The sequence below is a fragment of the Periplaneta americana genome, chromosome 9, assembly GCF_040183065.1.
Source record: "Periplaneta americana isolate PAMFEO1 chromosome 9, P.americana_PAMFEO1_priV1, whole genome shotgun sequence".
Classification (NCBI taxonomy): domain Eukaryota; kingdom Metazoa; phylum Arthropoda; class Insecta; order Blattodea; family Blattidae; genus Periplaneta; species Periplaneta americana.
The window spans coordinates 92,739,448-92,764,191 of NC_091125.1; the positions used below are offsets into that span (position 1 = coordinate 92,739,448).

Consider the following 24,744-nt stretch of genomic DNA (forward strand, 5'->3'; position numbering starts at 1 on the left):
TAAGAAACTACGTAAAATGACCGTATCTACCTACAGTACTTCAAGAATCACAGTCACTCTGGCAACCGTAGACAACAATCTGTCATTGTATTGAGACATTAAAAATTGTACCAATATCTATAGATAGCGCGTCAATTAGTAGAAAATGTTCTTAAGAAACACAGTATGCCTTCTTAGGTCCATTCTACTGCGTGGAGAGGGCAGGACCCGTCTGAAGACAATGTTATAGGCTTAAAAGTAGTCAAGCTCGAAGATTTTGTCACTACACTGAACTCAGACTATCACTAGAATTGCCATCTCGAATGACAATACGACCATCCCTAGTGTAATCTATCAGTTCTTCGGCTTTCCAGTACTCATTTTCTATTTTAATTACATGGTAATAATAATAATAATAATAATAATAATAATAATAATAATAATAATAATTTTTTATTTTCGCTGGAAGAGTTAAGGCCATAAGGCCTTCTCTTCCACTCAACCAGCCTTAATCAATACAATACATAAATTTAAATTACAAATATTTACACTACACTTAAAAGGTTCTCCAGCAACATTCTTCACTACACAGTTATTCAAATTTAGATAAATCTATAAGATAAAGTAGTAACTTAATTTATGAGCTAATTTAATTCAATGAATTATAATTAATTTAATATTTGAGATAGCTAGTAAAATGATGAAAATTAATTTAATATAAGCTTACTAGGACTATGTTACAGGGAGAATATATATATTTCTATTTCTATAATGAGAATATTAATGTAATTGCCATTAGAGGTTTTGTAAATCTATTTAGAGAAATTAATGATAATAATAATGATAATAATAATAATAATAATAATAATAATAATAATAATAATAATAATAATAATGGACAGATGTTAGTTTCATTATAAGTAACAAATATTAATCAGCAATTAATCTGTTAAGTAAGAATTTATGTAATTTTGACCTAAATGAAGTTATTGTCCAACAACCCCTTATGTCACTCGGAAGCGAGTTCCAATTTCTAGCAACTGAAACTGTATAGGATGAAGAATATAAAGATGTCTTGTGGTAGGGTAAATTGTCACATCATTTTAAACATTGTTATAAGAAAATGAAACAGTGCTTTTTAATGAGGTATGCCTTGCGATTTAACAGCCAATGAAATTCGACTACAGTTTTCTTATAGCTGTTTTTACGCTTGTTTTCTTGAGACTTCAGTTTTTCGTTTTAACTCAACATTTTACTAATCGTGGATTCAGAATTTTCAGTAGTAGCATCAGCGCGTTTTGTAATGTAACAGTATGCTGTGCTTTAATTTCTCAGTTGATCTTCCTTCCTATAAAGTAATTATAATTCTCATTATTTCACTACCCTCGCTGTTGACGTTAATGGCAATAGTGATGTCAGTAGTCTACTATGTGCCCGCTAGCTTTAGTCCCGAGAAAATGTCCTTGATACTCATTTCTGTTAGAGGCTGTATAAATCCCATGGCCATAGTGCGGCCACAAGAATTAGATCATTGGATGAGATTGTTATTTCATAATATCCCATGGCAACGTTAATTTTTTAGTAGGTTATTTTACGACGCTTTATCAACAGCTTTGGTTATTTAGCGTCTGAATGAGATGAAGGTGATAATGCCGGTGAAATGAATCCGGGGTCCAGCACCGAAAGTTACCCAGCATTTGCTCATAATGGGTTGAGGAAAAACCCCGGAAAAAAAACCTCAACCAGGTAATTTTCCCCAACCGGGAATCGAACCCGGTTTCGCGGCCAGACGCGCTAACCGTTACTCCACAGGTGTGGACAGGCAACGTTAATCTTGTAATTCATTGAACATAGTCCAAGTCAAGAGTTACCAAATAATTTGTCTATAGACGCAGTTATTCCTCTGAGAAACTTGGAAAATACATTATTCCGCAAAAACCAATACAAAATATAAAGCGAAATGAGAAAAAGTGTACTCTATAATCAAATTGTGCGTACATTGGTTGTTAAAATCTTTGGGATCCCAAGCCTAATAATAATAACAATAATAATAATAATAATAATAATAATAATAATAATAATAATAATAATAATAATGTACAGAGAATAGCACGTGATGTCACAGTCACGCTATTGTATGCAAATGTTCGAGATCCTTCCAGTTCCCATATTTGTATAAGCGAGTTGGACGCCTGCGGCTTCTTCCGGATTGGAGCAGACACTGTATTTTATCTCTGTGTGTTATTGACAGAACTAGGCTGGCAGGAGTCTCCCACACTTCCTTTCTCGTGGCACGCACTCTTCACGTTTCATGTACACGATTCAATGCACACATTCGTCTTCGTATTATCGGTTTGATTATTTCTTCCACTATCAGATGATGCTTTCAAATAAGATTTTCTGGCAAGGGGAAATTGTTCAAACGGAATTCATAACCTACCCCAGCATAATCTTCGCTCACCACTAACTTTGTTTTTACTCGCCGAACTTCTAGTTCTGTCTTGAAATTCCATGTTCTAGTCGTGGTAACTTGACAATTTCAGAATTCCAAACTTCCTACGTTAAACAAGTAGTATGGAGGAACTCCTACTGTAACGATTCTACATTTCCTTATTTAAGGAAGTACCGTAAAAATATACCTCGATACTTTCACAAATTGCAGTATCTAAGTATCATTGATACCGAGAAGATACTATCATTACTATTATCGCATGTACAGTATTTTATACGGAACTACTGAATTTACCATCTCCTTGGTGTAGTGATAAGTTTCCCTATGAATCGAGATGTCCCGGGATTAATTTCCGCTATACCCAATACATTTTTAAGTTAGGGTCTAAAATGGCGTCCACCCAGCTCCGTAATCGATAACTGTGAAACAAAAAATTGTTATTTTTTAGTTACAACTAAATAATTACTAATAAGCACAATGAAAAAACACAGATCACATTTAATTAATCTTATACGATCTGCCATCATATTTGTTTTTGAATTCTCTGACCTTCATTTCAGAGAACGCGCAGCCAACTCCTCTCCCAGCCTTCTAGACTGTATATACAGAGTGTTTCCGAGATGGTATTACAAACTTTCAGGGATGATGGCGAAGAGCACATGTATCAATTTGAGATAAGGAACCCTGGTCCGGAAATGACCGAGTCGAAAGTTACAAGCAAAAATAGTTCTGTGGAAATGAAATAATTTTATTATTTATGTGTATTTATCTGTACATCTTACACATACTGTATTCATCTGACGTTGTTTACGTTGTCTACTTACAGTATTCCATTCATTGCGCTGTCTGAGAGGTGGGGACAGGAAACTACACTAAATCAATGCAGATAGCGTAATGTGTAATGGACATGGTCGGTCCTGATATGCACGTCTGTAGACACCAGTATATGTTACAAGTTGCAGTGTCCAGTCGATCAGTCTTAGTGAAATGGAGGAGTACACGAGAGCGGAATAAACAGACCTGATTTTCGAATACGGATGAGCCAATGGGAACAGTAGGCAAGCTCACAGATTGTATCGGGTAAAGTACCCACGTAGGAGACATCCGGCCCATACCATTTTTCCACGACTGTTCCAAAAGTTAAGGGAAGGAGGGCACGTGGTGCCAAATTACAATTCCATTTCCACACAACAATTTTTGCTTATAACTACTTTCGACTCAGTTATTTCCGGACCATGGTTCCTTACCTCAAATTGATACATGAGCCCTTCGCCATCATCCCCAAAAGTTTGTAACACCACCTCGGAAACACCCTGTATAATACTCGCAAATGTAATCGTAATCGTTGACAACCGAACACCACAGCTCAGGTAACGGCGCCAATATTAAATAAGTGAAGCAGAAATACAGAACAAAATGCGTCATTTCGTTACCTACAACCATTTGAATCTTTTAAATTCGTTACTCATAGTGTCACAGCACTGAACATTCAGCGAATCTATTCCGTCTGGTAGTTGCGCAGTTGGCTACTAGGTGGAAGGTGCTTGCTTGGTTATGGTCTCCTGTGTCACACTGGCGCCTTCGAGTTTTGTTTAGTTTAGTGTATGCAGAAAGATTAATGAATTTCCACCCGACTTTAGGAATCAGTTGTGTAGGTGTAAGTCACTTTGAGCAAAAAGCTGTATGAACATAGGTCCGATGATTGATAATTTAAAAAGTTGTTCGAATCCCAAGCAGGTACAGTAGAAGCGATTGTGAGCAGATTTAAAGAGAAACAATTAAAAATTCACAGAAAGTTTTTTAAAATAAGTATTAAAATGAAAATAAGCATACTTAGGCTTGAAATCAGATTTTCAAATGTTCCATTTTCCACTTAACCCTTCAGCATTCGCTCCTTAATTTATGACAAGTGTCGATAAATAAGCGATTAAAACAGTTTCCCTCAACCTAATACAGGGCTGGGCACCGGAAGCGAATCCAAATTCTAAAAGCGGGAGCTTAATATTCAGCCGTCACGGCATCAAAGCTGCGCAGTTTTCAGTGGGGGAGTAAGAGGTTGAAGAGAAATCATATGGCTCCCCGTGAGAGGGTAGAATTCGCTCTTGGTGCCCAGCCCTGGCCTAATATGAGCAAATTCTGAGTAACTATCGGTGCTGGACCCTTGACTCATTTCACCTGCATTATCATCATTTCATTCAGATTCAATAGCCTGAGATGTTAATACAGCGTCGTGAAATAACCCACCAAAAATAGGAAAAAAGCATCTTCTGCGGATCTCTAGAGAAAGAAATAAGAAAGAGACTAGCGAAGAGCTTTATGTGGAGTATAGCATTGTATGGGGGCGGAAACATGGACATTACAACGAAGTGAAGAGAAGCGACTGCATTTGAAATGTGAATATGGAGAAGGATGGAGCGTGTGAAATGGGCAGACAGAATATGAAACTAAGGTGTGTTGGAAAGAGTGGGTGAATAAAGAATGATGCTTAAACTGATCAGGAAGAGGAAAAGGAATTGGCTGGGTCACTGGTTGAGAAGAAACTGTCTTCTGAAAGATGCACTGGAAGGAATGGTGAACGGGAGAAGAGTTCGTGGCAGAAGATATCAGATGATAGACGACATTGATACACAGATCATATGCGGAAACTAAGAGGAAGGCAGAAAATAGGAAAGACTGGCGGAAACTAAGAGGAAGGTAGAAAACATGAAAGACTGGAGAATGCTGGGTTTGCAGTGAAAGACTTGTCCTTGAGCAGAACACTATGAATGAATGAATAATTCTTCGTTGTATTTCGACGAATACAAATAATAAAAACTCGCGTAGTAACGAGCATCTGGTGTATATTAATAGGCCTAAATAAGTTATGGTATACCTCCATTGAATTTGTGGAGAAAGCAGAGCAAGACCTGCCCATAACTCACCGACGTGATTGTAATCTGAGACAACCACACTGACCAATGGATTACGATTTAGAGTTGAAACAGAGGAAATGTAAAGTGAGGAATAATTTGGAGAGGCTACAGACACGAAATGTTTAATCACGACCGTAGAAACGAGGTTGTTTTTTCATCAAGTCAGCTGCAAGATAAAGGAAACCACGTTCGATGTAAAGTTTCGGATGAGTTAACACGAGTTTCTGAAACTTCCTGACTCTTCTTGCAGATTCCATATGTTGGTATGTTCAGCTGGAGGCATGTTATTCCACGAGTCTATGCAGCTTCCAGTAGGTTAGATCTCTTATGAAATCAGGTCAAGCAGCGTTTAATGAACTGCATATATTACACATTCATGACACAGTCATCCAATTCAAATGTCTACATATTGTTACCTCATATTCTGCAACATCCTTCATCAAGCCCAGAGAATACTGTAATAAAACTGAATATAGACATTGAAACTTTTTCCCCCCGCTAGGCTGCAACAATATACAGAGTGGCCCAAAGTTCACTACCCGTTATTCAACTTAGATTATACAGACGAAATCGTTTAAAGCTTTAACGACGTATTAGCTGTAACAGCGAAATCTAACGGTCCCGTCTAAATCCTATATAAACATTGTATTTTAAAAAAATCGCTTAGTACGACATGGCTTATTACAATTTATTGTATAAAACGACGTATTTTTTATCACATTTTCGGAGAAATTTATCGAGTATAACGTCCAATGTTGATTTTTGTTTGTTACGTATTTGGAGATTACTGACAACAATGTAACGCTTATTTTCAAACTCTTGTTTTCAGTTAGATTGTAGATTTCAAATCAGTATGTCTGTTAAACAGTCAAGGCAAGCATCGCTGGGAAAATGTCCCAAAATAAAAAAATAGTCAATAGGCTGTAAATTCATCCCATATACCTTCGTTTCTTATATATCCGACGGATAATTTTCTCAGACAATGACTTTAATGACAAAACCCAGTGGTTTTTGCATTACAAGAGATAGCGAATCACTTTTATCTATCCATCTAACTACCAAAAATTGTATATATATAAGGCACACCAAAAGTTCAACAAACCAAACCTATCACTGATCCTCAAACTTAAGAAACTCGCGGCTTGTAACCTTCACACAAAGCAGGCCAATTCTTAGATAGCCAATCGTCTGTTCACCCTTAAATTTCAGTGTCTTATCTGAAGTCATATTGTAAAACAAGCCAGTTTCATCATGTGTTAGAAAAGATATTGTATTTTCTCTCTGTGCTTCTAAATTTTAGAAATCGTTGAGTGTGATACAACCAATTCCTTCGCTATAGGCTACTGACGTTTGTTTCCCCTATTTTCTAATCGCTATATTACTGTATGTGTGACTTTTCATTAACTATGTAAGTGTGCAGCCTAAAACTTACAGATATGAAATTTTAGAAAGAAAAAACAACAAAAACACGGTTTATGAGACTATCGGCTATAACGGCCATAAACTGGCGGTCCTTTCGGAGTCGTTATAACCGGTTTCGATTGTATTTTCAATCTCGCCATGGACTTCAAACTACCCGCCTTTCATTTTCAACTGACAATTAGTTATTGTTACTAATGTAAGCACTAAAGTGCATTGCTATATAATCAATCAATCAATCAATCAATTAATTAGCTGTCAATAAAATATAATTTTACCATTCGATCTATGATTCTTCATTTTAATGGGTAGTGACTTTTTGGAGCCATTCTGTATAATGGGCGGTCACAGTGCATGCAATGGTTCAGGTAAGTTTGCTTTCTGTGTGAAAGGCAGAACTGTAAGTTTAAACCTCTTACATAGTAATTCAAATGTTTTCCCATTGCCAATGTTAAGTCTTGTCATGTTTTAAGCGTAGACCCGACTTTTAGCTTATTTGACGTTACGGGATTGCTTCCCTGTGTCCATCTGTCACTCCTAAGGAGTTCAATCTCAATAGATGTAATATTACTTGACAGAAAAAACACTGACATTATAATAGTATATCAGCAGTGGCTTACTATAAGTTATTCAAACCTTTTGTTTACTTGAAAATACTGGAATTCTTGATGTTTTACAAGAAATAAAGTGTACCGTTCTTCAAAATGATGGTAACATTTTCAAATAATAATAATTATTAAGTATTTATGAGAAATGTACATGGTACATCTAATTTGATAGCTGAAGTCTCAGACTTTCGATTTCTAAGTTTTGGAAAACGTATTATTTATGTTTCCATGGGAGACAATTTAAAAAAGTGGCAAATTCACAACAAATCGTTCTGCGTTCTACAGCTTGCGAAAACAAATTGAGTAACAATATTTCGAAGGTTTCGTAGTCATTTCCAAATCGATCATTTACCACATCGGTTGATTGGACATGCTACCGCCGCTGATCTGACCTATCTCCCTTGGCCTTCCTGATCACCAGACTTGACATTATGTAATTTCCTTATTTATGGGTATATGAATGGCGCAGTATATATGTCACCTCTACTCCAAGATCTTGAAGAAATAAGACATCAGATCACTGCTGCGATTCCATCCATAAACAGAGATACTCGTATGTTGGAGAGTGTGTGGCAAGAATTTAACTATTGTAACTATGTATGCCGTATAGCAAGGGCTTCTAAAATGAGTGTTTTTAAAATGTACCAATTAAAACTTTGGAAGTTTCTTAAATTATACACGCCAGTTTATTCTAACGTTAATACTTAGAAAGTGACTTCACCCCCCTTACAGACGAAAACCATCCGGAAGATAAAGGGAGGTTAAAATTCCCACCTTACAGCCATTGCCAGTAAGTATGTCAGTCCCACATTTCCGTCGTCTTTACCCCCAAGAAAATGTCCCTGGTACTCGTTTGTTAGAAACTGAGCAAACTTCAGCGCCGCCGTAGTGCGACCAGAAGGAATACATCAATGGAGAAAATCCGTGGTCCCATCGGAAATTCAACCCGCGACCTTGACTTTCCAGTCATTAATACTTAACACTGATCATATGAAAGTTTTACCATAATTTTATTTTGAAATCGGTGTACTGAAGTTGTTAAATCCTTTTTAAGACTTAATTATTAGTACGATTAGTGACCTCAACGTAATATACACGTAATTATGGAAAACAATATTAATACACTAACTCCAGGTAATTTTAAAAGTTCTCAAACCTCAGTGAGAAATACTGATTATTAATTTTATCAATTTTGTCACAAATCAATAAATAAGTTTATACTCGACTTATACGCTGAGACGAAACGAAATATTTTACAATATTGTTGCTTCTCTTGAATCATCCATCGCACAAGAAGTGTCGGATCTCATACCGAATTCACCATCTGAGAACAAGTACGAGTCTCTGAAACGAATTCTGAATTATCGTTTCACTGACTCAGGAGATACGTGAAGTCGAAAACTACTCACTGATTTTGGATTTGGCACAAACAACCTTTTCATCTTCTCCGGGAAAGGCGAATTTTGACACATGGAAAAGTTAATGACTTATTTCTGCGTATTTTTGTGGATGCAGCTCACGCCAGTTCCAGTGAAGGTAGTCTTATGAGTGAATAACGGTGTTGAACTGTCAAAGTTACCTTAATATGATTGTTGAGGAAGAAGATAGTTATAAGCAGCGCATTTCGAACTGGGGGATTAAGGTCACGTACAAACCACGCATGTGTCACTGAAACTGAACTGCGAACTGAAGCACTGGTAATACCGGCTATCCCAACTGACTTTAGTTGAGGAGAATGGTCCAGGATTGGGAGTAAGCGTGTGGCAAATGCAGTCCATTGCTTGACCTTGATCCGCCAGTTCGAAATGCGCAGAATATAATCACATTCTAGTATACAGTCACGAATGTCAATACGTAGTAAATATGCATCCATAGATAGTTGCTAACCACTAGGATCGCTAATATAGTCTTATTACAGACAAAGCGAAATTGTACCTGCACAGTCTATTGTTCTTAGCACCCTCACAACTCAAGCTTCGTTACTGTATATACTAGACTGTGGTATAGTCAGCTTTAATGGCTACTGAGTTTATTAGTACTGTGGCAGAGATTTCTCTTCGCGCAAGTTCTGCCGTAACTACGTTTGTCAAGTTTTTGAGATATCTCACGAGAAGTCTAAAGTTTTCACTTCATTCTTCTCGCCTTCACTTTGTTCTCCTTGTCCTCTTTGTATTCTCTTTGATTTCCTTACCTTCTCTTTATTCTCATTCTATTCCCCTTGTTCTCCTTGTCTTTTCGTTATCTTTGTATTCTCCTCGTTTCATTTCTCGCTCCATCCACACGTAGTTCCATGCAAAGATATGCAGCATACTAAAGCTATGTATGTACCTGTCGAATTGCTATGCTAATATGCAGGTACGTGTTGTAGGATGAACTGCAATTGCCCGGTGACGCAGCCGGGCCCGACGCTCGCCAGCACGTGCGGGGGCTCGGCCTTCATGCTGTTCATGGGGTTGCTCGAAGTCTTCATCCGTTCACAGTGCGACCTAGAGGACCCCTGCGGACGACCGGAGAATCGCATCATCCCCGATCCCATCTACGACTTCATCATCGTGGGAGGAGGCTCTGCAGGTGAGTAACTAAAACCCTAGATCATATACCTAGATAGGTCGGCCTTATAGGCTTTGACGTTAACAACTTTTGTCAGGTTTACTACGCTGCCATCTAGTTGTTACATATGAAGTCACGTCATAATTCCCATTTGAATTGCATTAGCGACTGTACTGTGTTCGTTTATGGCGGAAGGGTGGCGATCCTGGCGGTTGTTCTCTTCAAAGTGCTGCCGATTTTAACATAGCGATGAGTTATCTGTTACAAATATGATCTAGGTTAAAACTCTTGCTTCGAAGTAACTGAATTAATTTATTGAGTAAGTGAAGATTTCAACTATATTCACAGGAGCGGCGAAATGTTTGTGTTTTTATACGGAAGATATGCAATGATTGACAAAATCTGTCCCCAAGACTGAAGAGTTTCAAACAGCTTTGGATAACGGATGCAACACCATCGTTTGTTGTTTCTTTGTCTTTCCTTGATAATGAAACATACAGAAAATATCAAAAAGTTGACTTTTATGTATCTACGATATCGTTAACTCTTAAACTGTCAAAGTATCCTATAGGAACAATAGGTTAATAGGCTATATGCTATAATTTTAATAGAATAATAGAAAAAAATTGGTAGGAAAATTAAAATTTCACAATATTATGATATTGTACAACCCACAAAATATGGACATTGTGATAATTGTTTTCTTTACGGTCCGACAAGGTTTAATAAAGTAGTGTGAGAAATGAAGCAAATGATGCAGATGGAAGAGTCGGTAATTGAAAGAATCGAAAAACGAACTCTTCAATGGTATGGCTACGTAAAAAGGATGAAAGAAGGAAGATGGCCAAAGATTATTCTGGAATGGTCACCTCGGGGAAGGAGGAAGCGTGCGAGACCAAGAAAAACATGGAAAGCCGGTGTCATGCAAATGATGAAGGACCGACATATGCAGGAGGAGGATTGGCGGGATCGAGAAGGATGGCGGAAGGGAATTCAGGGCAACCGCTAAAGAGTGGAAGAGCCCACAAAAGAAAGAAGAAGAAGAAGAAGAAGAAGAAGAAGAGAAATGAAGCTTTGCCAAGTTAAGGATTAAAATATCTTGTACGCCTAATTAAAGTGATCGCAAATAAATAAGTGAACGAATGGTTGAACGGACCATCAAACTGAATTGCGTGGCTGATGGAATCACTTAACTTGAATGACAGACTGAATCATATATCTTAGTGAAAGATTCAGCGTTTAAGTTACACGAACGAGTATCCCGAATGAATTACCACACATCCGACTAAATTAAACAACCATATCACTTGAGTAAATTAAGAAACCATTTAATATATGACATAATACCTAATTGTTCATCTCAGTAGTTTAACTGATTCGATAACCTGAATGATCTACTGAATACAACGAATAAAAATCTGGATAATTTTGTCTGAAATCTCAACGGCTATTTGACTTCTGAATGAATAATCTCTTACAAAACTAGCTCAGTTTGTCATAAAAGTCAAATAAGTTAGCGTTGTCGCATAAGCCAAAGACTCATCATTTTCATCCAAACTAAAAGACTCAGCTATTGTGGTACAAGCCAAAAGACTCATCGTTCTTGTACAAGCCAAAAGACTTAGCGTTGTCGTACACGCGAAAAGATTTAGTGTTGTCACACAAGCCAAAAGACTCATAATTGTCGCCCAAACTAAAAGACTCAACGTTTTGGTACAAGCCAAACGACTGACCGTTGTCATACAAGCCAAAAGACTCAGCGTTGTTGTACAAGCCAAAAGATTTACCGTTGTCGTACAAGCCAAGAGACTCTACGTTGTCGCAAAAACAAAAGACTTATCGTTTTCACCGAAGCCGAAAGAAGACTAATCATTATCGCCCAAGCCAAGTAATTCAGCGTTGTCAGCGGAAACAAATGACACAAGGTTATCGGCCAAGTAACTCAGCACCCTTGTCGTGAAAACAAATGACACAGGGTTGTTGACCAAGCTAAATGATTCAGTGCTGTCACCTAAGTAAAATGACTCAGCGCTGTCATCCAAGCAAAATGACTCAGGGTTGTCGCCAAGCAAAATGAGTCAGCGTTGTCGCCTAAGCAAAATGATACGGAGTTGTCGGCCAAGCTAAATGATTCGACGTTGTTGCGCAAGCAAAATGACTTGGCGTTGTCGCCTAAGCAAAATGGCTCAGCGTTGTCGACCAACCTAAATGATTCAGCTTTGTCGTCCAAGCCAAATGATTCAGCATATTAATCGAGTCAAAGAACTTACCGTGTCACCGAGTCAATAGACCAATTTTTTCAGCCGAAACTAGTAGCCGATTTATCAACCGAGACAACTGAGTGAAATACTACTATCGCACATGTGCCTACTGTTATTCCAGCAACAATGAGTGATTTAGTCAATGACGTCACAAAAATTGCTGATTGCAAACCGAGGCAAATAAAACAGGAATGAAACTATTGTTTAATATGTTTAACCGAAAACATTTATTTAATAACAATTTATTATCTGTGATGTACTCTTTCAACTTTCCTCTCTTTTCTCAATAACCTTGCATCGTACTTTACCCGACCAGTACAAGGAGTGCAGGTACTGTAATTAGGACTAACCTGCTCGCCTTTCAGCTACGTAGATAACTTGCGGGGACAATATCACCAATTCCAATCGACGTCAGATATTCTCGCAGTTCATTCAGTGTCGTTAAACAACGTATTAAGCATTCAGGAAGTTGCGCACAGAGAGGAGGCAGAAAGAATACCACAAACTGCTATCCAGTACCATTACTTAAATTATCGATTTGACTATGGTTCTCGTTTCGGTTGAGGGTTATCTCGCTCTCTCACTGAATTGCCCCGAATGCTTCATGCACAATTTAACACTTGCAGTACGTTAACAGTTATCCACACTGACCTTCCCGCTGATCGTGACCCTACCTGTACAATTTCACGGTCCTGCACTGACCTTGAGGCGCCGCAGACATGCAACCATATCTCACAGATCTGAGTTCAGGCCCCTATGAATCGGCTATTAATTGTATTATTATATAACTTGTCACCGATCATATCGGGAACGTGGTCTGTCACAGATGGTTAAACAAAAGCAAGTGTCCGCCGATGTGGAACAGTGGCAACACATGCAGCTGATAATTCACACTCTAATAAAGTAGCTACTAAGGTTTGCAAGATGATAATAGTGACAATGTCCATTTACTGCTGAGAGAGTGTGGCAGTCAACAAATAATATGGCAAAAGATAAACTCAATCTCCGAAGATTAGGTTTGAGCAGTGAAGCTGACTTCGTTCTTCCAATATCAGAGAAACAATTATATAAAGTTTTCTTCTGGAACATGTTACGAACTTAGTCTACACAGCCGTGGCGAAAATGTGATCGTGGAGGGAGGCGAACACCCGAAGGGGAAGTGAAGCGACTGTCTGATTTATTAACGGATTATCATTTTCCTTACGTCAAGCACTTAAATATAATTTTATACAGTATAAGGCTACAAACTAACGTTTAGTACGTGTAACGAAGAAAAAAATGGACAAGAAAACATAGGACACTTTATCACAACCTAAAATTAACTGTCTTCAGAATGTCTTTGCGACAGAGTTCGAAAATCAGGAATTATGTCACTTACTGCCAGTCGTAGTTGATCACGAAGGTATTTGTCTGTCAGTCGTGATCTAAATTTGGTTTTTACTATTTTTCATTGTTGAAAATAATTTCTCACAAACGTAAGTTGTAGCGAACATGGCTTCAACAGAGCAAGCGAAAGAACGAAGCTTCGGATATTTATTTTTTGACAAAGATTTGAAAAGTTCAACATTTGTCAAGTCCTTACATCTAGCTTTCATTTAACATCACATTGTAAATCTGTGAGTTTAAATTGAAGATCTAACCGCACTATTCGTACATCTGCTGAAAAAAAGGATCGACGTACAGAGATAATAATAATAATAATAATAATAATAATAATAATAATAATAATAATAATAATAATAATAATAACAACAACAATAATAATAATAATAATAATAACACAACCTTTTTATATTTCATCAGTAACATGTAGTATAATGCCGTTTTATGTTATACAACTGTTTTCCTCTCAATACTTGTGAACAAATCATACATTTAATATTATTATCATATTGGCAGCAAAAAAATGCGTCCTCCCATCCTACTTGAAACTTTCGTTTTTGTAGAGGTACATGGTTTCGAGAGAGACATTGCGACGATACTCCACTCACAGGTTAGAGACAAATATCTAGAGGAAGATATGAATGACCGCCTGGTAATTATGTTTCTATTTGGTAATTTTACGACGTTTTATCAACTGATGTGGTTACGTAGCATCTGAGTGAGATGGTGATAATGAAGATGAAATGAGTCCAGGATCCAGCGACGAAAGTTACCTTGTACGGGAAAACCTTCAATCATGTAACACGTCCCAACCAGAATTTGAACCTGGGCCCGCTCGTTTTATAGTGAGGCACTGTAAAAGTTACCGGTAGACGGTAATTATGTTTGGCACGAAATAAAACGCACAATCTGTAATGAAATTTACGAGTGTTTTGAAATGACATGTTCAAGTTCAGTACCTAGATATTATAACCGATAGGCCTAATTTATATGTATGCTTTTAATTATTTCTAACAGTTCTAATAAATTTAAGCTTTTTGACTTAAAAACTAAATTCAATAAAAATAATTGGAGATGATCAAATCTATAATGTAATGTTACTGCTCACGCCTTCATTATAATTTTCTTTATAGTAACACCAATTCGGAATTAATGAGTTTCAGAAAAATGACTTTCAGAATTTGGGTTGCGGAAACACTGTTGTACTTTATTTTTGCAATATTTGTGATAGAATAAGTAGTTGCGGATGGTCTCGGGCTGCAGAAATAAGTATAATATAGGCTAAGCTTTACCTAGCACAGATAAAATATCATACGAATTCTCATGCATATGTAATGGTTAACGTAAAAATTTCCTTTCGAAAAAGTGTACGTTATAAATAAGTAATGATTTCGGAAAAAAACTCTTTGGTCTGCTGGAAAAGACACATAAGTAAAAAAAAAGTCGATTTTTCTGTTGTACCTAATCACATAAGTCAAGTATTTTTTTATAATTTTTGAAATAATAAAATTTCTTGTGTGTTAAATTGAAAAGGGTCTTACTTTAACCAACATACATGAATTTCATTATTATACTTACATTCAGTTAAGAGTACCTAAATTAAAAAAAAATTCTACTAAAAAATTCATTTTTTTTACTTGTGTGTCTTTTCCCGCCGACCAAAGAACTGTTCCAGAAAAGTGATTGGGAACATTCATACGTACGTACCTACATACATACATACATACATACATACATACATACATACATACATACATACATACATACATACATACATTACATACATAATGAAACATATACGTCAAAACCACTCTTTCTGTTGTCAAGCACGCTGAAAATGTGTACATTAGTAGCAACATTAAAATCGCAATAATTACTTCAACGGTTTGTAAAGTGAGGCAAATACGAATATGAAGAAAAAATACGTGTTGCAAAATCAAGTCGTAAGAATTTCTGAACTAACGAACTGGAGGTCAGGCATTAACCAACATGTGATTTATTGTGGCCCACCCGACCATGACGTCATCGAAGTAGCCTGAAACCCAGGTTGACATATGGGCAGGGGCGTGATAAAACACCAAGGTCCGAGGAACCGGTCCGGGGTGACTCGCATTCTGGGTTTTGTAGGCCCACTTAATATCTAATCTACATCTAACGCGAACACGGATCGCTTTTTACTAAGTCGGAATGGACTATTGTCTAGGAAGGTCGATTGAGATTAAGAACTAGGTTAATGTGGACCCCGAATAGAGATACCTCACTAAGCCAGCTGTCGAAACTTTAGAGTAGGTACGTACTCTAATTCTTCGATAATAATTGCTATATATTAAGCACTTTAGCCACAGGAGTTGCACCAGACGTTTAATAGAAACTGGAAGAAGCTCTAACCTTAGGCCTACTAAATAACTTACTGTTTGATTGAAAATCCTACAAAAATAATTACATACGGAGGTTTTCACAACGAAATGCGGAATTCTTTCCAGATTTGTGTCATTAACGTGTTTCAAATTTATGTAATCAATTAATAGACGTTTTATTATTCTAAAATTGGAAGCAAAATTGTACATTTGTACATTTCTACAATTTTATTATTAACTCGGGTTTTACATTTTAACCATGATTACTTCTTAGAATAGAATAGAATTTTTTATTTTCGTTGGCAGAGTTAAGGCCATAAGGCCTTCTCTTCCACTCAACCAGCCTTAATAAATACAATACACATTTAAATTACGAATATTTACACTACATTTAAAAGATTCTCCAGCAATATTCTTCAGTTAAGTTTTAACGACTAGCACATGTTTATTTAAATTTAGATAAACCTATAAGATAAAGTAATAACTTAATTTATGAGCTAATTTAATTCAATCAATTATAATTAAGTTGAGATAACTAGTAAAATGATAATTAATTTAATGTAAGTTTACTAGAACTATGTTATAGGGAGAAAAAATATAAATCTAAAATATATTTATATAATGAGAATATTAATGTAATAAAATTTTGCCATTATAGGTTTTGTATTCTATTTAGAGAATTAAGGTAATAATAAGTATGGACAGATGTTATTTTCATCATAAGTAACAAATATTTATCAGGAATTAATCTTTAAGTAAGAATTTATGTAATTTTGACCTAAATGAAGTTATTGTCCAACAATCCCTTACATCATTCGGTTACTATGGTAACCATGGTTACTACATTTTTAACCGACGTTGATGCACATGACCGTAAGTCTTTCCTACGGACAAAGCCATGTTATCAATATTCTTATCAGTTGATGTATTCAATACAGGGGCCGTGGTCGCGAGCCGGCTCAGCGAGATCCCGCACTGGCGCGTGCTGCTGATAGAGGCGGGTGGCGACGAGCCCACGGGCACGCAGGTGCCGTCCATGTTCCTCAACTTCCTGGGCAGCGACATCGACTGGGGTTTCAAGACGGAGCCTGAGGAGGCGGCCTGCCTGGGCGAGCAAGACCGCCGTTGTTATTGGCCGCGGGGCAAGGTTTGTACCTCATTTCCTTATGCGTCTTTGTACAGTGTGACTCAAAAGTCTTCCTACAACACAAGGAATAACTCAATTCTTTGTTAAGGGTCATTCTGAACACAGCAACACAGATGTTGGAACTGACTTCAAGCGTGAGGTGCGTATATTAGTCTATCATGATCAACGTACAGCGAACGTTCTGCAAATAAAGCGACCGCTCTGCAATTTTCCTTGTGTGTGAAGATTGCCCCTTCTCGCACTTTCACTTCCAACTTGTACCACACATTTGCACATATCCATGTAATGTTTCCATAGACTCCCCACAGAGCTGTTCTCATGGTGACCGCTCTTCTCACAGGAGAAATCCGCCCCGATTGCACGATTATTATCAAACTGCGGATCTGAGGCGTCACCTTCACGTAATGAAACAAAACGTCTCTTGCTTATGCAACGTATACCATAGTACAGCGGTTCCCAAAAAATAAAATTTATGCCATCCTGAAAGTCTCTTTACAACGCATTTTTTATTTACAACGAAGTCTTTGACATGGTACATTTTATTTTGAGACAGACTTTACCAATGAAATGTGAAGGCCTGCAACAATGTTCAGTTCAATTTTTTTGCCTGGCGACAATTCGAATGAAAGTAAACACCTTCAACAATGCTTAGTAATTCGTTTACTCTTCTTCGTGTAAGCTGGTGATAAAGCACTTTTGATCAAACAGTCACACTATTTAGATTTTATCATGGACAAATTTTGAATTCGAAAAAGACAATCTGTATCGAGTTCTGGGTTAGATGACAGCAGTGCTAATTCAAATAATGTGAGGGAAAATTCTGTCAGGGTTCACAAAAACGTACTGCGTTTCGTAAATATATGTAGTGATGAATACTTGCAATATGGGTTTACGTGGTGTGGAGATGAATATATACAAAATCCCGAGTGTCATATGCGGAAATGTTTTGTCAAATCAGTCGATGGTGTCTAATAAACTAAAAAGACATTCAGAACTGCCGTTTTCAAAGCAATTGTGAATCAGCATTTTCTACCATGAAAATAGTGAAATCTAAACAAAGGAACAGACTGAAGATGATTTACGTCTTAGCCTGTCAACCACAAGGCAACTTAGTACAGAGAAACTCTGTGAACCCCACCAAGCGCAGACTTCACATTAATTTAAATAGATGAGTTTTCAAAAACAATAATAAAAATCTTTTATCGGACATCCAGCATAGATAGGTTGGGATTTTTGACACATACCTTTGATTTTTTTTTTCTACTGCCACTCAAATTGCTGCTTGTTTTTTTTTTTTTTTTTTTTTCGATTGCGTGTTAACATCGACCTATCTACAACACTGGATGTTCGACACCACATAGAAGTTATCAGTGCTTTTTTTTTTAGCGGAACGCGCTGGAACGATGTTCTGGCACCTTTTGTTGCATTTTTCGTCATGGAACAGAATATGTGTGAATAACTATGTTTTCAATAAAATTTTTCTTTGAATTCTGTTTAGACTGTCTTAGTTGGACGAAAAGGAGGTTTAAAAGACAAAATTCCCCTGCAGTGAACAGTAATCATTTCCCCGTCCGCTATAAAATGTTCTACATAGAGTTCCCCCATCTTTTTTCCAGAAGAAAAGCACTGGTTGTTTTTATTATACTGTATTAGTATCATTACTAAAAAAAAACAATGTGTCACGATATCGTGGACGTTCCGTAAAGTGTGTCGTCAGTCAAAAAAGGTTGGGAACCAATTCCTTAGTAGGTATATAGATGAAGATCCGTTTCCCTGCCAACAGATAACTTACTTTGTGGGAGCGTGCATATCTGCAGTTACTTATGTTTGTTCCGAATCATCAATTAAACAGTCACCAACGAGTGATGTTATTTTCTAATCGGCTATATGACGATGCTGTAACAACTACCAGGTTATCTATTCTCGGTGCATTTGGTGATAGTGAGATGGTATTGGCGAGATGAGTCTAATGACTCGCCACGAAATTACCTAACATTCGTCTTACAGTTTTAGAAATTTTCGAAAGAAAACCCATCCAATTAATTAGTCCTAGTGGGATTTGAACCCACGCCCAAGCGCAGCCTTTTTGTGCGAGCCTTAATCATTAATCTTACACCACGATTATCATTATTATTATTATTATTTTATTATTATTATTATTTATTTTTTTACCGCCTTGTGTATGGGAGGACAATGGTTCGAACCCAGATGCCGGCCAGTGATTTTCGTGGTTTCTCATGTCCCTCCAAGCGAATGCTGGAAGAGTACCAATTTAAAGGGTCACGACTCCACTCCTTCCCAATCCTAATTACACTGTCACTTGTCATCCAACATCTCCCGCGATAGGCCCGCCATCTATCAGTAGTGATGTGAGATAGACGATTGTCCCCTAAATTTTTCGTAACATTTTTAGCTTAACTAAATTATTGCTTTGTTCACTCCTTTGCTTCTTGTCTGAGCTGCACATGTTTTACTTAGCCTACAAAGTGCTCTCATGAGCTATCAACTTATCGAACGAAGTCTTAAGTGGGCTATTGGAGTTATTTGGAGTTTGTGTAAAACTTCCAGATTTGTTTTGTGGTTGAATAAATTATAACCAGCAATTCTCAAATATTTCATATCATCTGTGATAAATTGAAATGAGTCTTTTTTTTTTCCTAATGCTCCATGCCACACTACCATTACATAGGTACTGTTTAGAGATGAACAACGATCGAGAAAGCAACAATAACAGCGCTCGCAAAGCCGAAAACCCGCACGACAATGTTGTATACTGTTATATATGTATAAACAATCAAGTAGCCTATTTGAAACATCATCTCTACCTTTCAGTGTATAATAATACGTTCCCCAGTCTTTACTTAATTACTAGGCCCTTATTAAAAGGCTAGGAATTTTCTTTTCATATGTTTGAGATCAAGTGTGCAATCTGAAGTAAAAAGATATTAACGTTATGTTTTATGTTTCTTAGAAATGCAAATTTATTTGAGAACTGTTTTTTCTTTCTATTTATATAACCATAGGCAATATCGTATTTTAATAGAACCAGAACATTTTGATAACTAAGATACTGTTCTGTTCTGTCTTTTTGTCTCATTTAAACATTTATAATGTTACTTATTTCAATGATGTATGTTATTCAAAGTTACGAAATCTTTTCACGCCGGCCAAATGGTATTTCGAGAATGATAAGCGAGACTCGAAGCGCACGAAAATGATGAGACGAGACTCGAAAGACAAATGCAACGAACAAAGCGAGCGAGAGCTGCAGTTAGTTTTGTTCGTCTCTATTACTGTTCTACGCAAACATTTATTTATTGTGTTTTTAATCTTGTACGGAATTGAATTTTGTTTGGTCTGAAAACTTTAATCATAATTCTGAAAGCTCTATTAATATTTTGAATTTGAAATTAATATCTTGTTCTTCTAAATAAGACAGGTGATATCCCGGTATTTGAAGGAATTAACCCGTTCCAATAATTTATCACCTACACCTACACAGGCATGTATTATCTCATTACGGACAGGAAATTTTCCCTGAAACGCTATGACGTTTGTCTTCTCAGTTCAAATTTCTATGTTAAATTGTCTTGCTGTGAGATTTAAATGGCACGAAATGTTTCTCATCTTCATTGTTGTTATTATTATTATTATTATTATTATTATTATTATTATTATTATTATTATTATTATTATTATTATTATTATTATTATTATTATTATTATTATTAAGTAGAAGAGGACGAAAGAAAGATGAGAAAGAGGATAACGCTAAGAGGAAAAGAAGAAAATTAAACCGGATGAAAAGGATGAAATATAGAATGAGATAGAAGAGAATGTATAGGTTGTATGTAGAATTAAAAAAATGGATAATAACCATACATATCATAAAATGAAGACGAATGGCAAAGATAGTAATTGGGGATGAGATCACAGGACTTGAAGTGATAATAGGAATATATGATAAACAAGAAAAGAAGGAAAATGAGACAATACAAAAAATAATAACAAAGAGCAACATAATAAATTAAGACGGGACAAGAGAGAGAAAAAAGAGAAAAGAACAGGATAACGGTGAAACAAAGAAGGCCATGCTAACCACTATATTTTCCTTTCGTAGTGGAAGTTCTGACAAAGTATATAATTATATCTCGTGACTAGAATATTGAACGAAATGGAAATATAAAAACTGGAGATTTATCCTTCGAAGAGGTGGAAAAATTCAAGTATCTTGGAGCAACAGTAACAAATATAAATGATACTCGGGAGGAAATTAAACACAGAATAAATATGGGAAATGCCTGTTATTAAGTTATTCGGTTGAGAAGCTCTTATCATCCAGTCTGCTGTCCAAAAATCTGAAAGTTAGAATTTATAAAACAGTTATATTACCGGTTCTTCTGTATGGTTGTGAAACTTGGACTCTCACTCTGAGAGAGGAACATAGGTTAAGGGTGTTTGAGAATAAGGTGCTTAGGAAAATATTTGGGGCTAAGCGGGATGAAGTTACAGGAGAATGGAGAAAGTTACACAACACAGAACTGCACGCATTGTATTCTTCGCCTGACATAATTAGGAACATTAAATCCAGACGTTTGAGATGGGCAGGGCATGTAGCACGTATGGGCGAACCCAGAAATGCATATAGAGTGTTAGTTGGGAGACCGGAGGGAAAAAGACCTTTAGGGAGACCGAGACGTAGATGGGAGGATAATATTAAAATGGATTTGAGGGAGGTGGGATATGATGATAGAGACTGGATTAATCTTGCACAGGATAGGGACCGATGGCGGGCTTATGTGAGGGCGGCAATGAACCTTCGGGTTCCTTAAAAGCCATTTGTAAGTAAGTAAGTGGAAGTTCTACCTACTTGACTCCATACTTCTTCACATCAACCACAATGACTTCGCATTCTTAAACTTTCTCTCCTCTATGATCTACAGTTCACAGTTAACAACTTCTAGCTGTACATTAATTTTCTTAATTGGAAACAAAATTGATACCGGTGTAAATGGTCAGCCCTAAATATTACTGCAGCTCTCTCCTCCCAATCAGCCCCATTACAGCTGACTATTGTCTCAAGCTCAGAGCTCAATTATGAATTAATTTCTGATCACGATCTGCCTAACGTTGGGAAACTCTGTACTAAACATGAATATTGGAATTGCTAATGTGTCGCAACATGGAGTGGATTTTCTGTTAGTTCAGCTCTGGGCAATAATTATCAACGCTGTTTAGAGTTGGCTGGCTGTAGACATGTTTGCTACTACTGTGACTATAAGTAGATGACAAGTAGATTATCAATAATTATTCTTTTTCCTTATGATTATAGGCTTGTAGTCTGTTCCTGTCTCTTTTTGGATTTTTCTTTAACTTATAGTGGGTACTTGACCGTTAGTCATTCACCCATATGAAGCTAGTTGTATATTTAAGGTGTAATTTACTGGGACTTTTCGAAAAATCATCAATTACTTTGAATAGTAAGTATTACACAGACTTGGTGAGAGACTAAGTCAAGCCAGCGTTATTGCAGTGCAGAAACTATTTTTCTTCTTTTTCTCCTTCAAAATAGCATTAGTTCTCATTGTGTCCATATCGCGTCGAACGATCTAAATAGCGGGATTCTTCCATTAGTGCTTACAGCCCTTATGTCGCATCATTCGATTATAACGATCGTGTTTAAGTAAAAGGGCTTAACCCTCTTTTTTAAATGTGACTTTTCTTGCTATCATTAGTATAATTAGTTACAATGTAATTACAAAATGTTAAGACTTTTTTTGACAATTATGTTTACATTCCTTTATATAAAGTAACTAATAATAATGAGTTAAAATTTAGTTATAGCTGCTTCTGAAAAAAATTATTTTGTGGGATAAGCCCTTTTGCCTGAACATCATCAATATGTTTGGTCCCATGAAGAACTCTGTAGCAATACTATCTGGTCCTCGAGACTTCCGATTCTTTAATTTCGTTATTCTCTCTCTAATCTCATTGGAAGTTATTTTAAAAGTCGAATTTGGTTCATATTCACACTGCGACACAACCAGCAGACAATGGAGCAAGACACATCGCGTGAAAAACCATGAGGCATGAAGTTCATGTTGCACTTTTGTTTGTTTCCATAGTACCCAGTCGGCCTGGTTGGCAGAGTTGGTATAGCGCAGGTCTTCTATGACCGAGATTGCGGGTTCTATCCCGGGCAGGGTCAATGGCATTTAAGTGTGCTTAAATGCGGCAGGCTCATGTCAGCAGATTTACTGGCATATAAAAGAACTCCTGCGGACAAAATTCCAGCACACCGGCGACGCTGATATAAACTCGGCAGTTGCGAGTGTCGTTAAATAAAACATAATTTTTTTTTTCCATAGTACCATGAGTAAATCTTTCATGTCAAAACGTTACAATTTCTCTCTATTATAAGTCAAAGGAATTGGTTGGGTCACTGGCTCAGAAGAAAAAAGGAATTGCTTGGTCACTGGCTGAGAAGAAACTTACTGAAGGATGCACTGGAAGGAATGATGAACGAGAGAAGAGTTCGGGGCAGAAGAAGATATCAGATGATAGACGACATTAAGATGTATGGATCATATGAAGAGACAAAGAGGAAGGCACAGGATAGATAGGAGAAAGCTGGGCTTGCAGTGAAAGACCTGCCCTTGGGCAGAACACTGAATGAATGAATGAATGAATGAATGAATGAATGAATGAATGAATGAATGAATGAATGAATGACTCGAACTTAGACATTTCATGTGGAAATCGAAAATATGTCGTAGAAACGGAAAATTTCTAGAGCAGCAAACAGTTGAAAACTAGCACCTGCCAGGAATCTACGCAATACTGTAACGAGAATTTTTTTTTTAAATAATAGCCAGATTGTAGCTAAGTGTAATAATGTCATTAAGAGATATAAGCAAGCTTCCACGAACATCGATAACGAATGTCACGTGGTGCGTTCTTCTTCTGTCTCGTTAGGTAATGAAGTTTACAGTCCCCGTAGAAGTGAATGAAACCAGCCGCCACAATGAGCGGTTGTAACAGTGCGTTCCGCTTGTTGAGGAAGTGATTTGTCGCTTCTTGCTGGCATGACTCAGCACAAGCTGACGTTCTCACAATTAATTCTGAAAACTAACAGCGCACTGCAGTTCAGACTAAAAGCTTAGTGTCACGAAACAGACACAGACTTACTCTTTAAGCGCTTTACGTGTTTCGTAACAATTCAGTTTCGTAGAATGTTACGAATATTATTACTGTTCATAACTTATTTCAATTTCTTGAGGCGTTGCATCATCTATGCCTACAGTGAGTGTAAAAAGTATCCGAACACTATAGAAGAATAATTAACGTTTCTTTCAACTTGTGACAGCTCGTTAGCCGCGTGGCAACGTTGCCAACTTGCTGCTAGTGCTAGCAGCCGATCAGTTAGTCAAGTGCGATATGTTCGGTAATATGGCAGCATTGTCCGAAAACTAGGGCGAAGAGATCAGGGAACATCAAACTGTGATTGGTTACTTTCAAGGTTAACCTTGCTTGTCATGACAACCACCCGTAACTCACATGGTAATCACTCTTTGTTGTAGCAAAAGTTTTTTTTTTTAATTACTTGCTTTGATTTTCATCGAATGTCATAGCATGATTTTTTTTTCGGAAAGAATTACAAAACAGAAAATTTAAGT

The 24,744-nt window shown here is 36.9% G+C and overlaps 1 protein-coding gene across 2 annotated transcripts in view; it reads left to right on the plus strand.

Annotated features, from left to right (window-relative positions):
• The window catches only part of Gld (Glucose dehydrogenase), a 209,199-nt gene that overhangs the window by 178,726 nt on the left and 5,729 nt on the right, over positions 1 to 24,744 (plus strand). For both annotated transcript variants that reach the window (XM_069835290.1, XM_069835289.1), the window contains exons 3-4: positions 9,739 to 9,941; positions 16,860 to 17,068. In XM_069835290.1, coding sequence (XP_069691391.1) covers positions 9,740 to 9,941; positions 16,860 to 17,068 — 411 coding nt within the window. In that variant the 5' untranslated portion in view covers position 9,739. The remainder of the gene's footprint in view (positions 1 to 9,738; positions 9,942 to 16,859; positions 17,069 to 24,744) is intronic.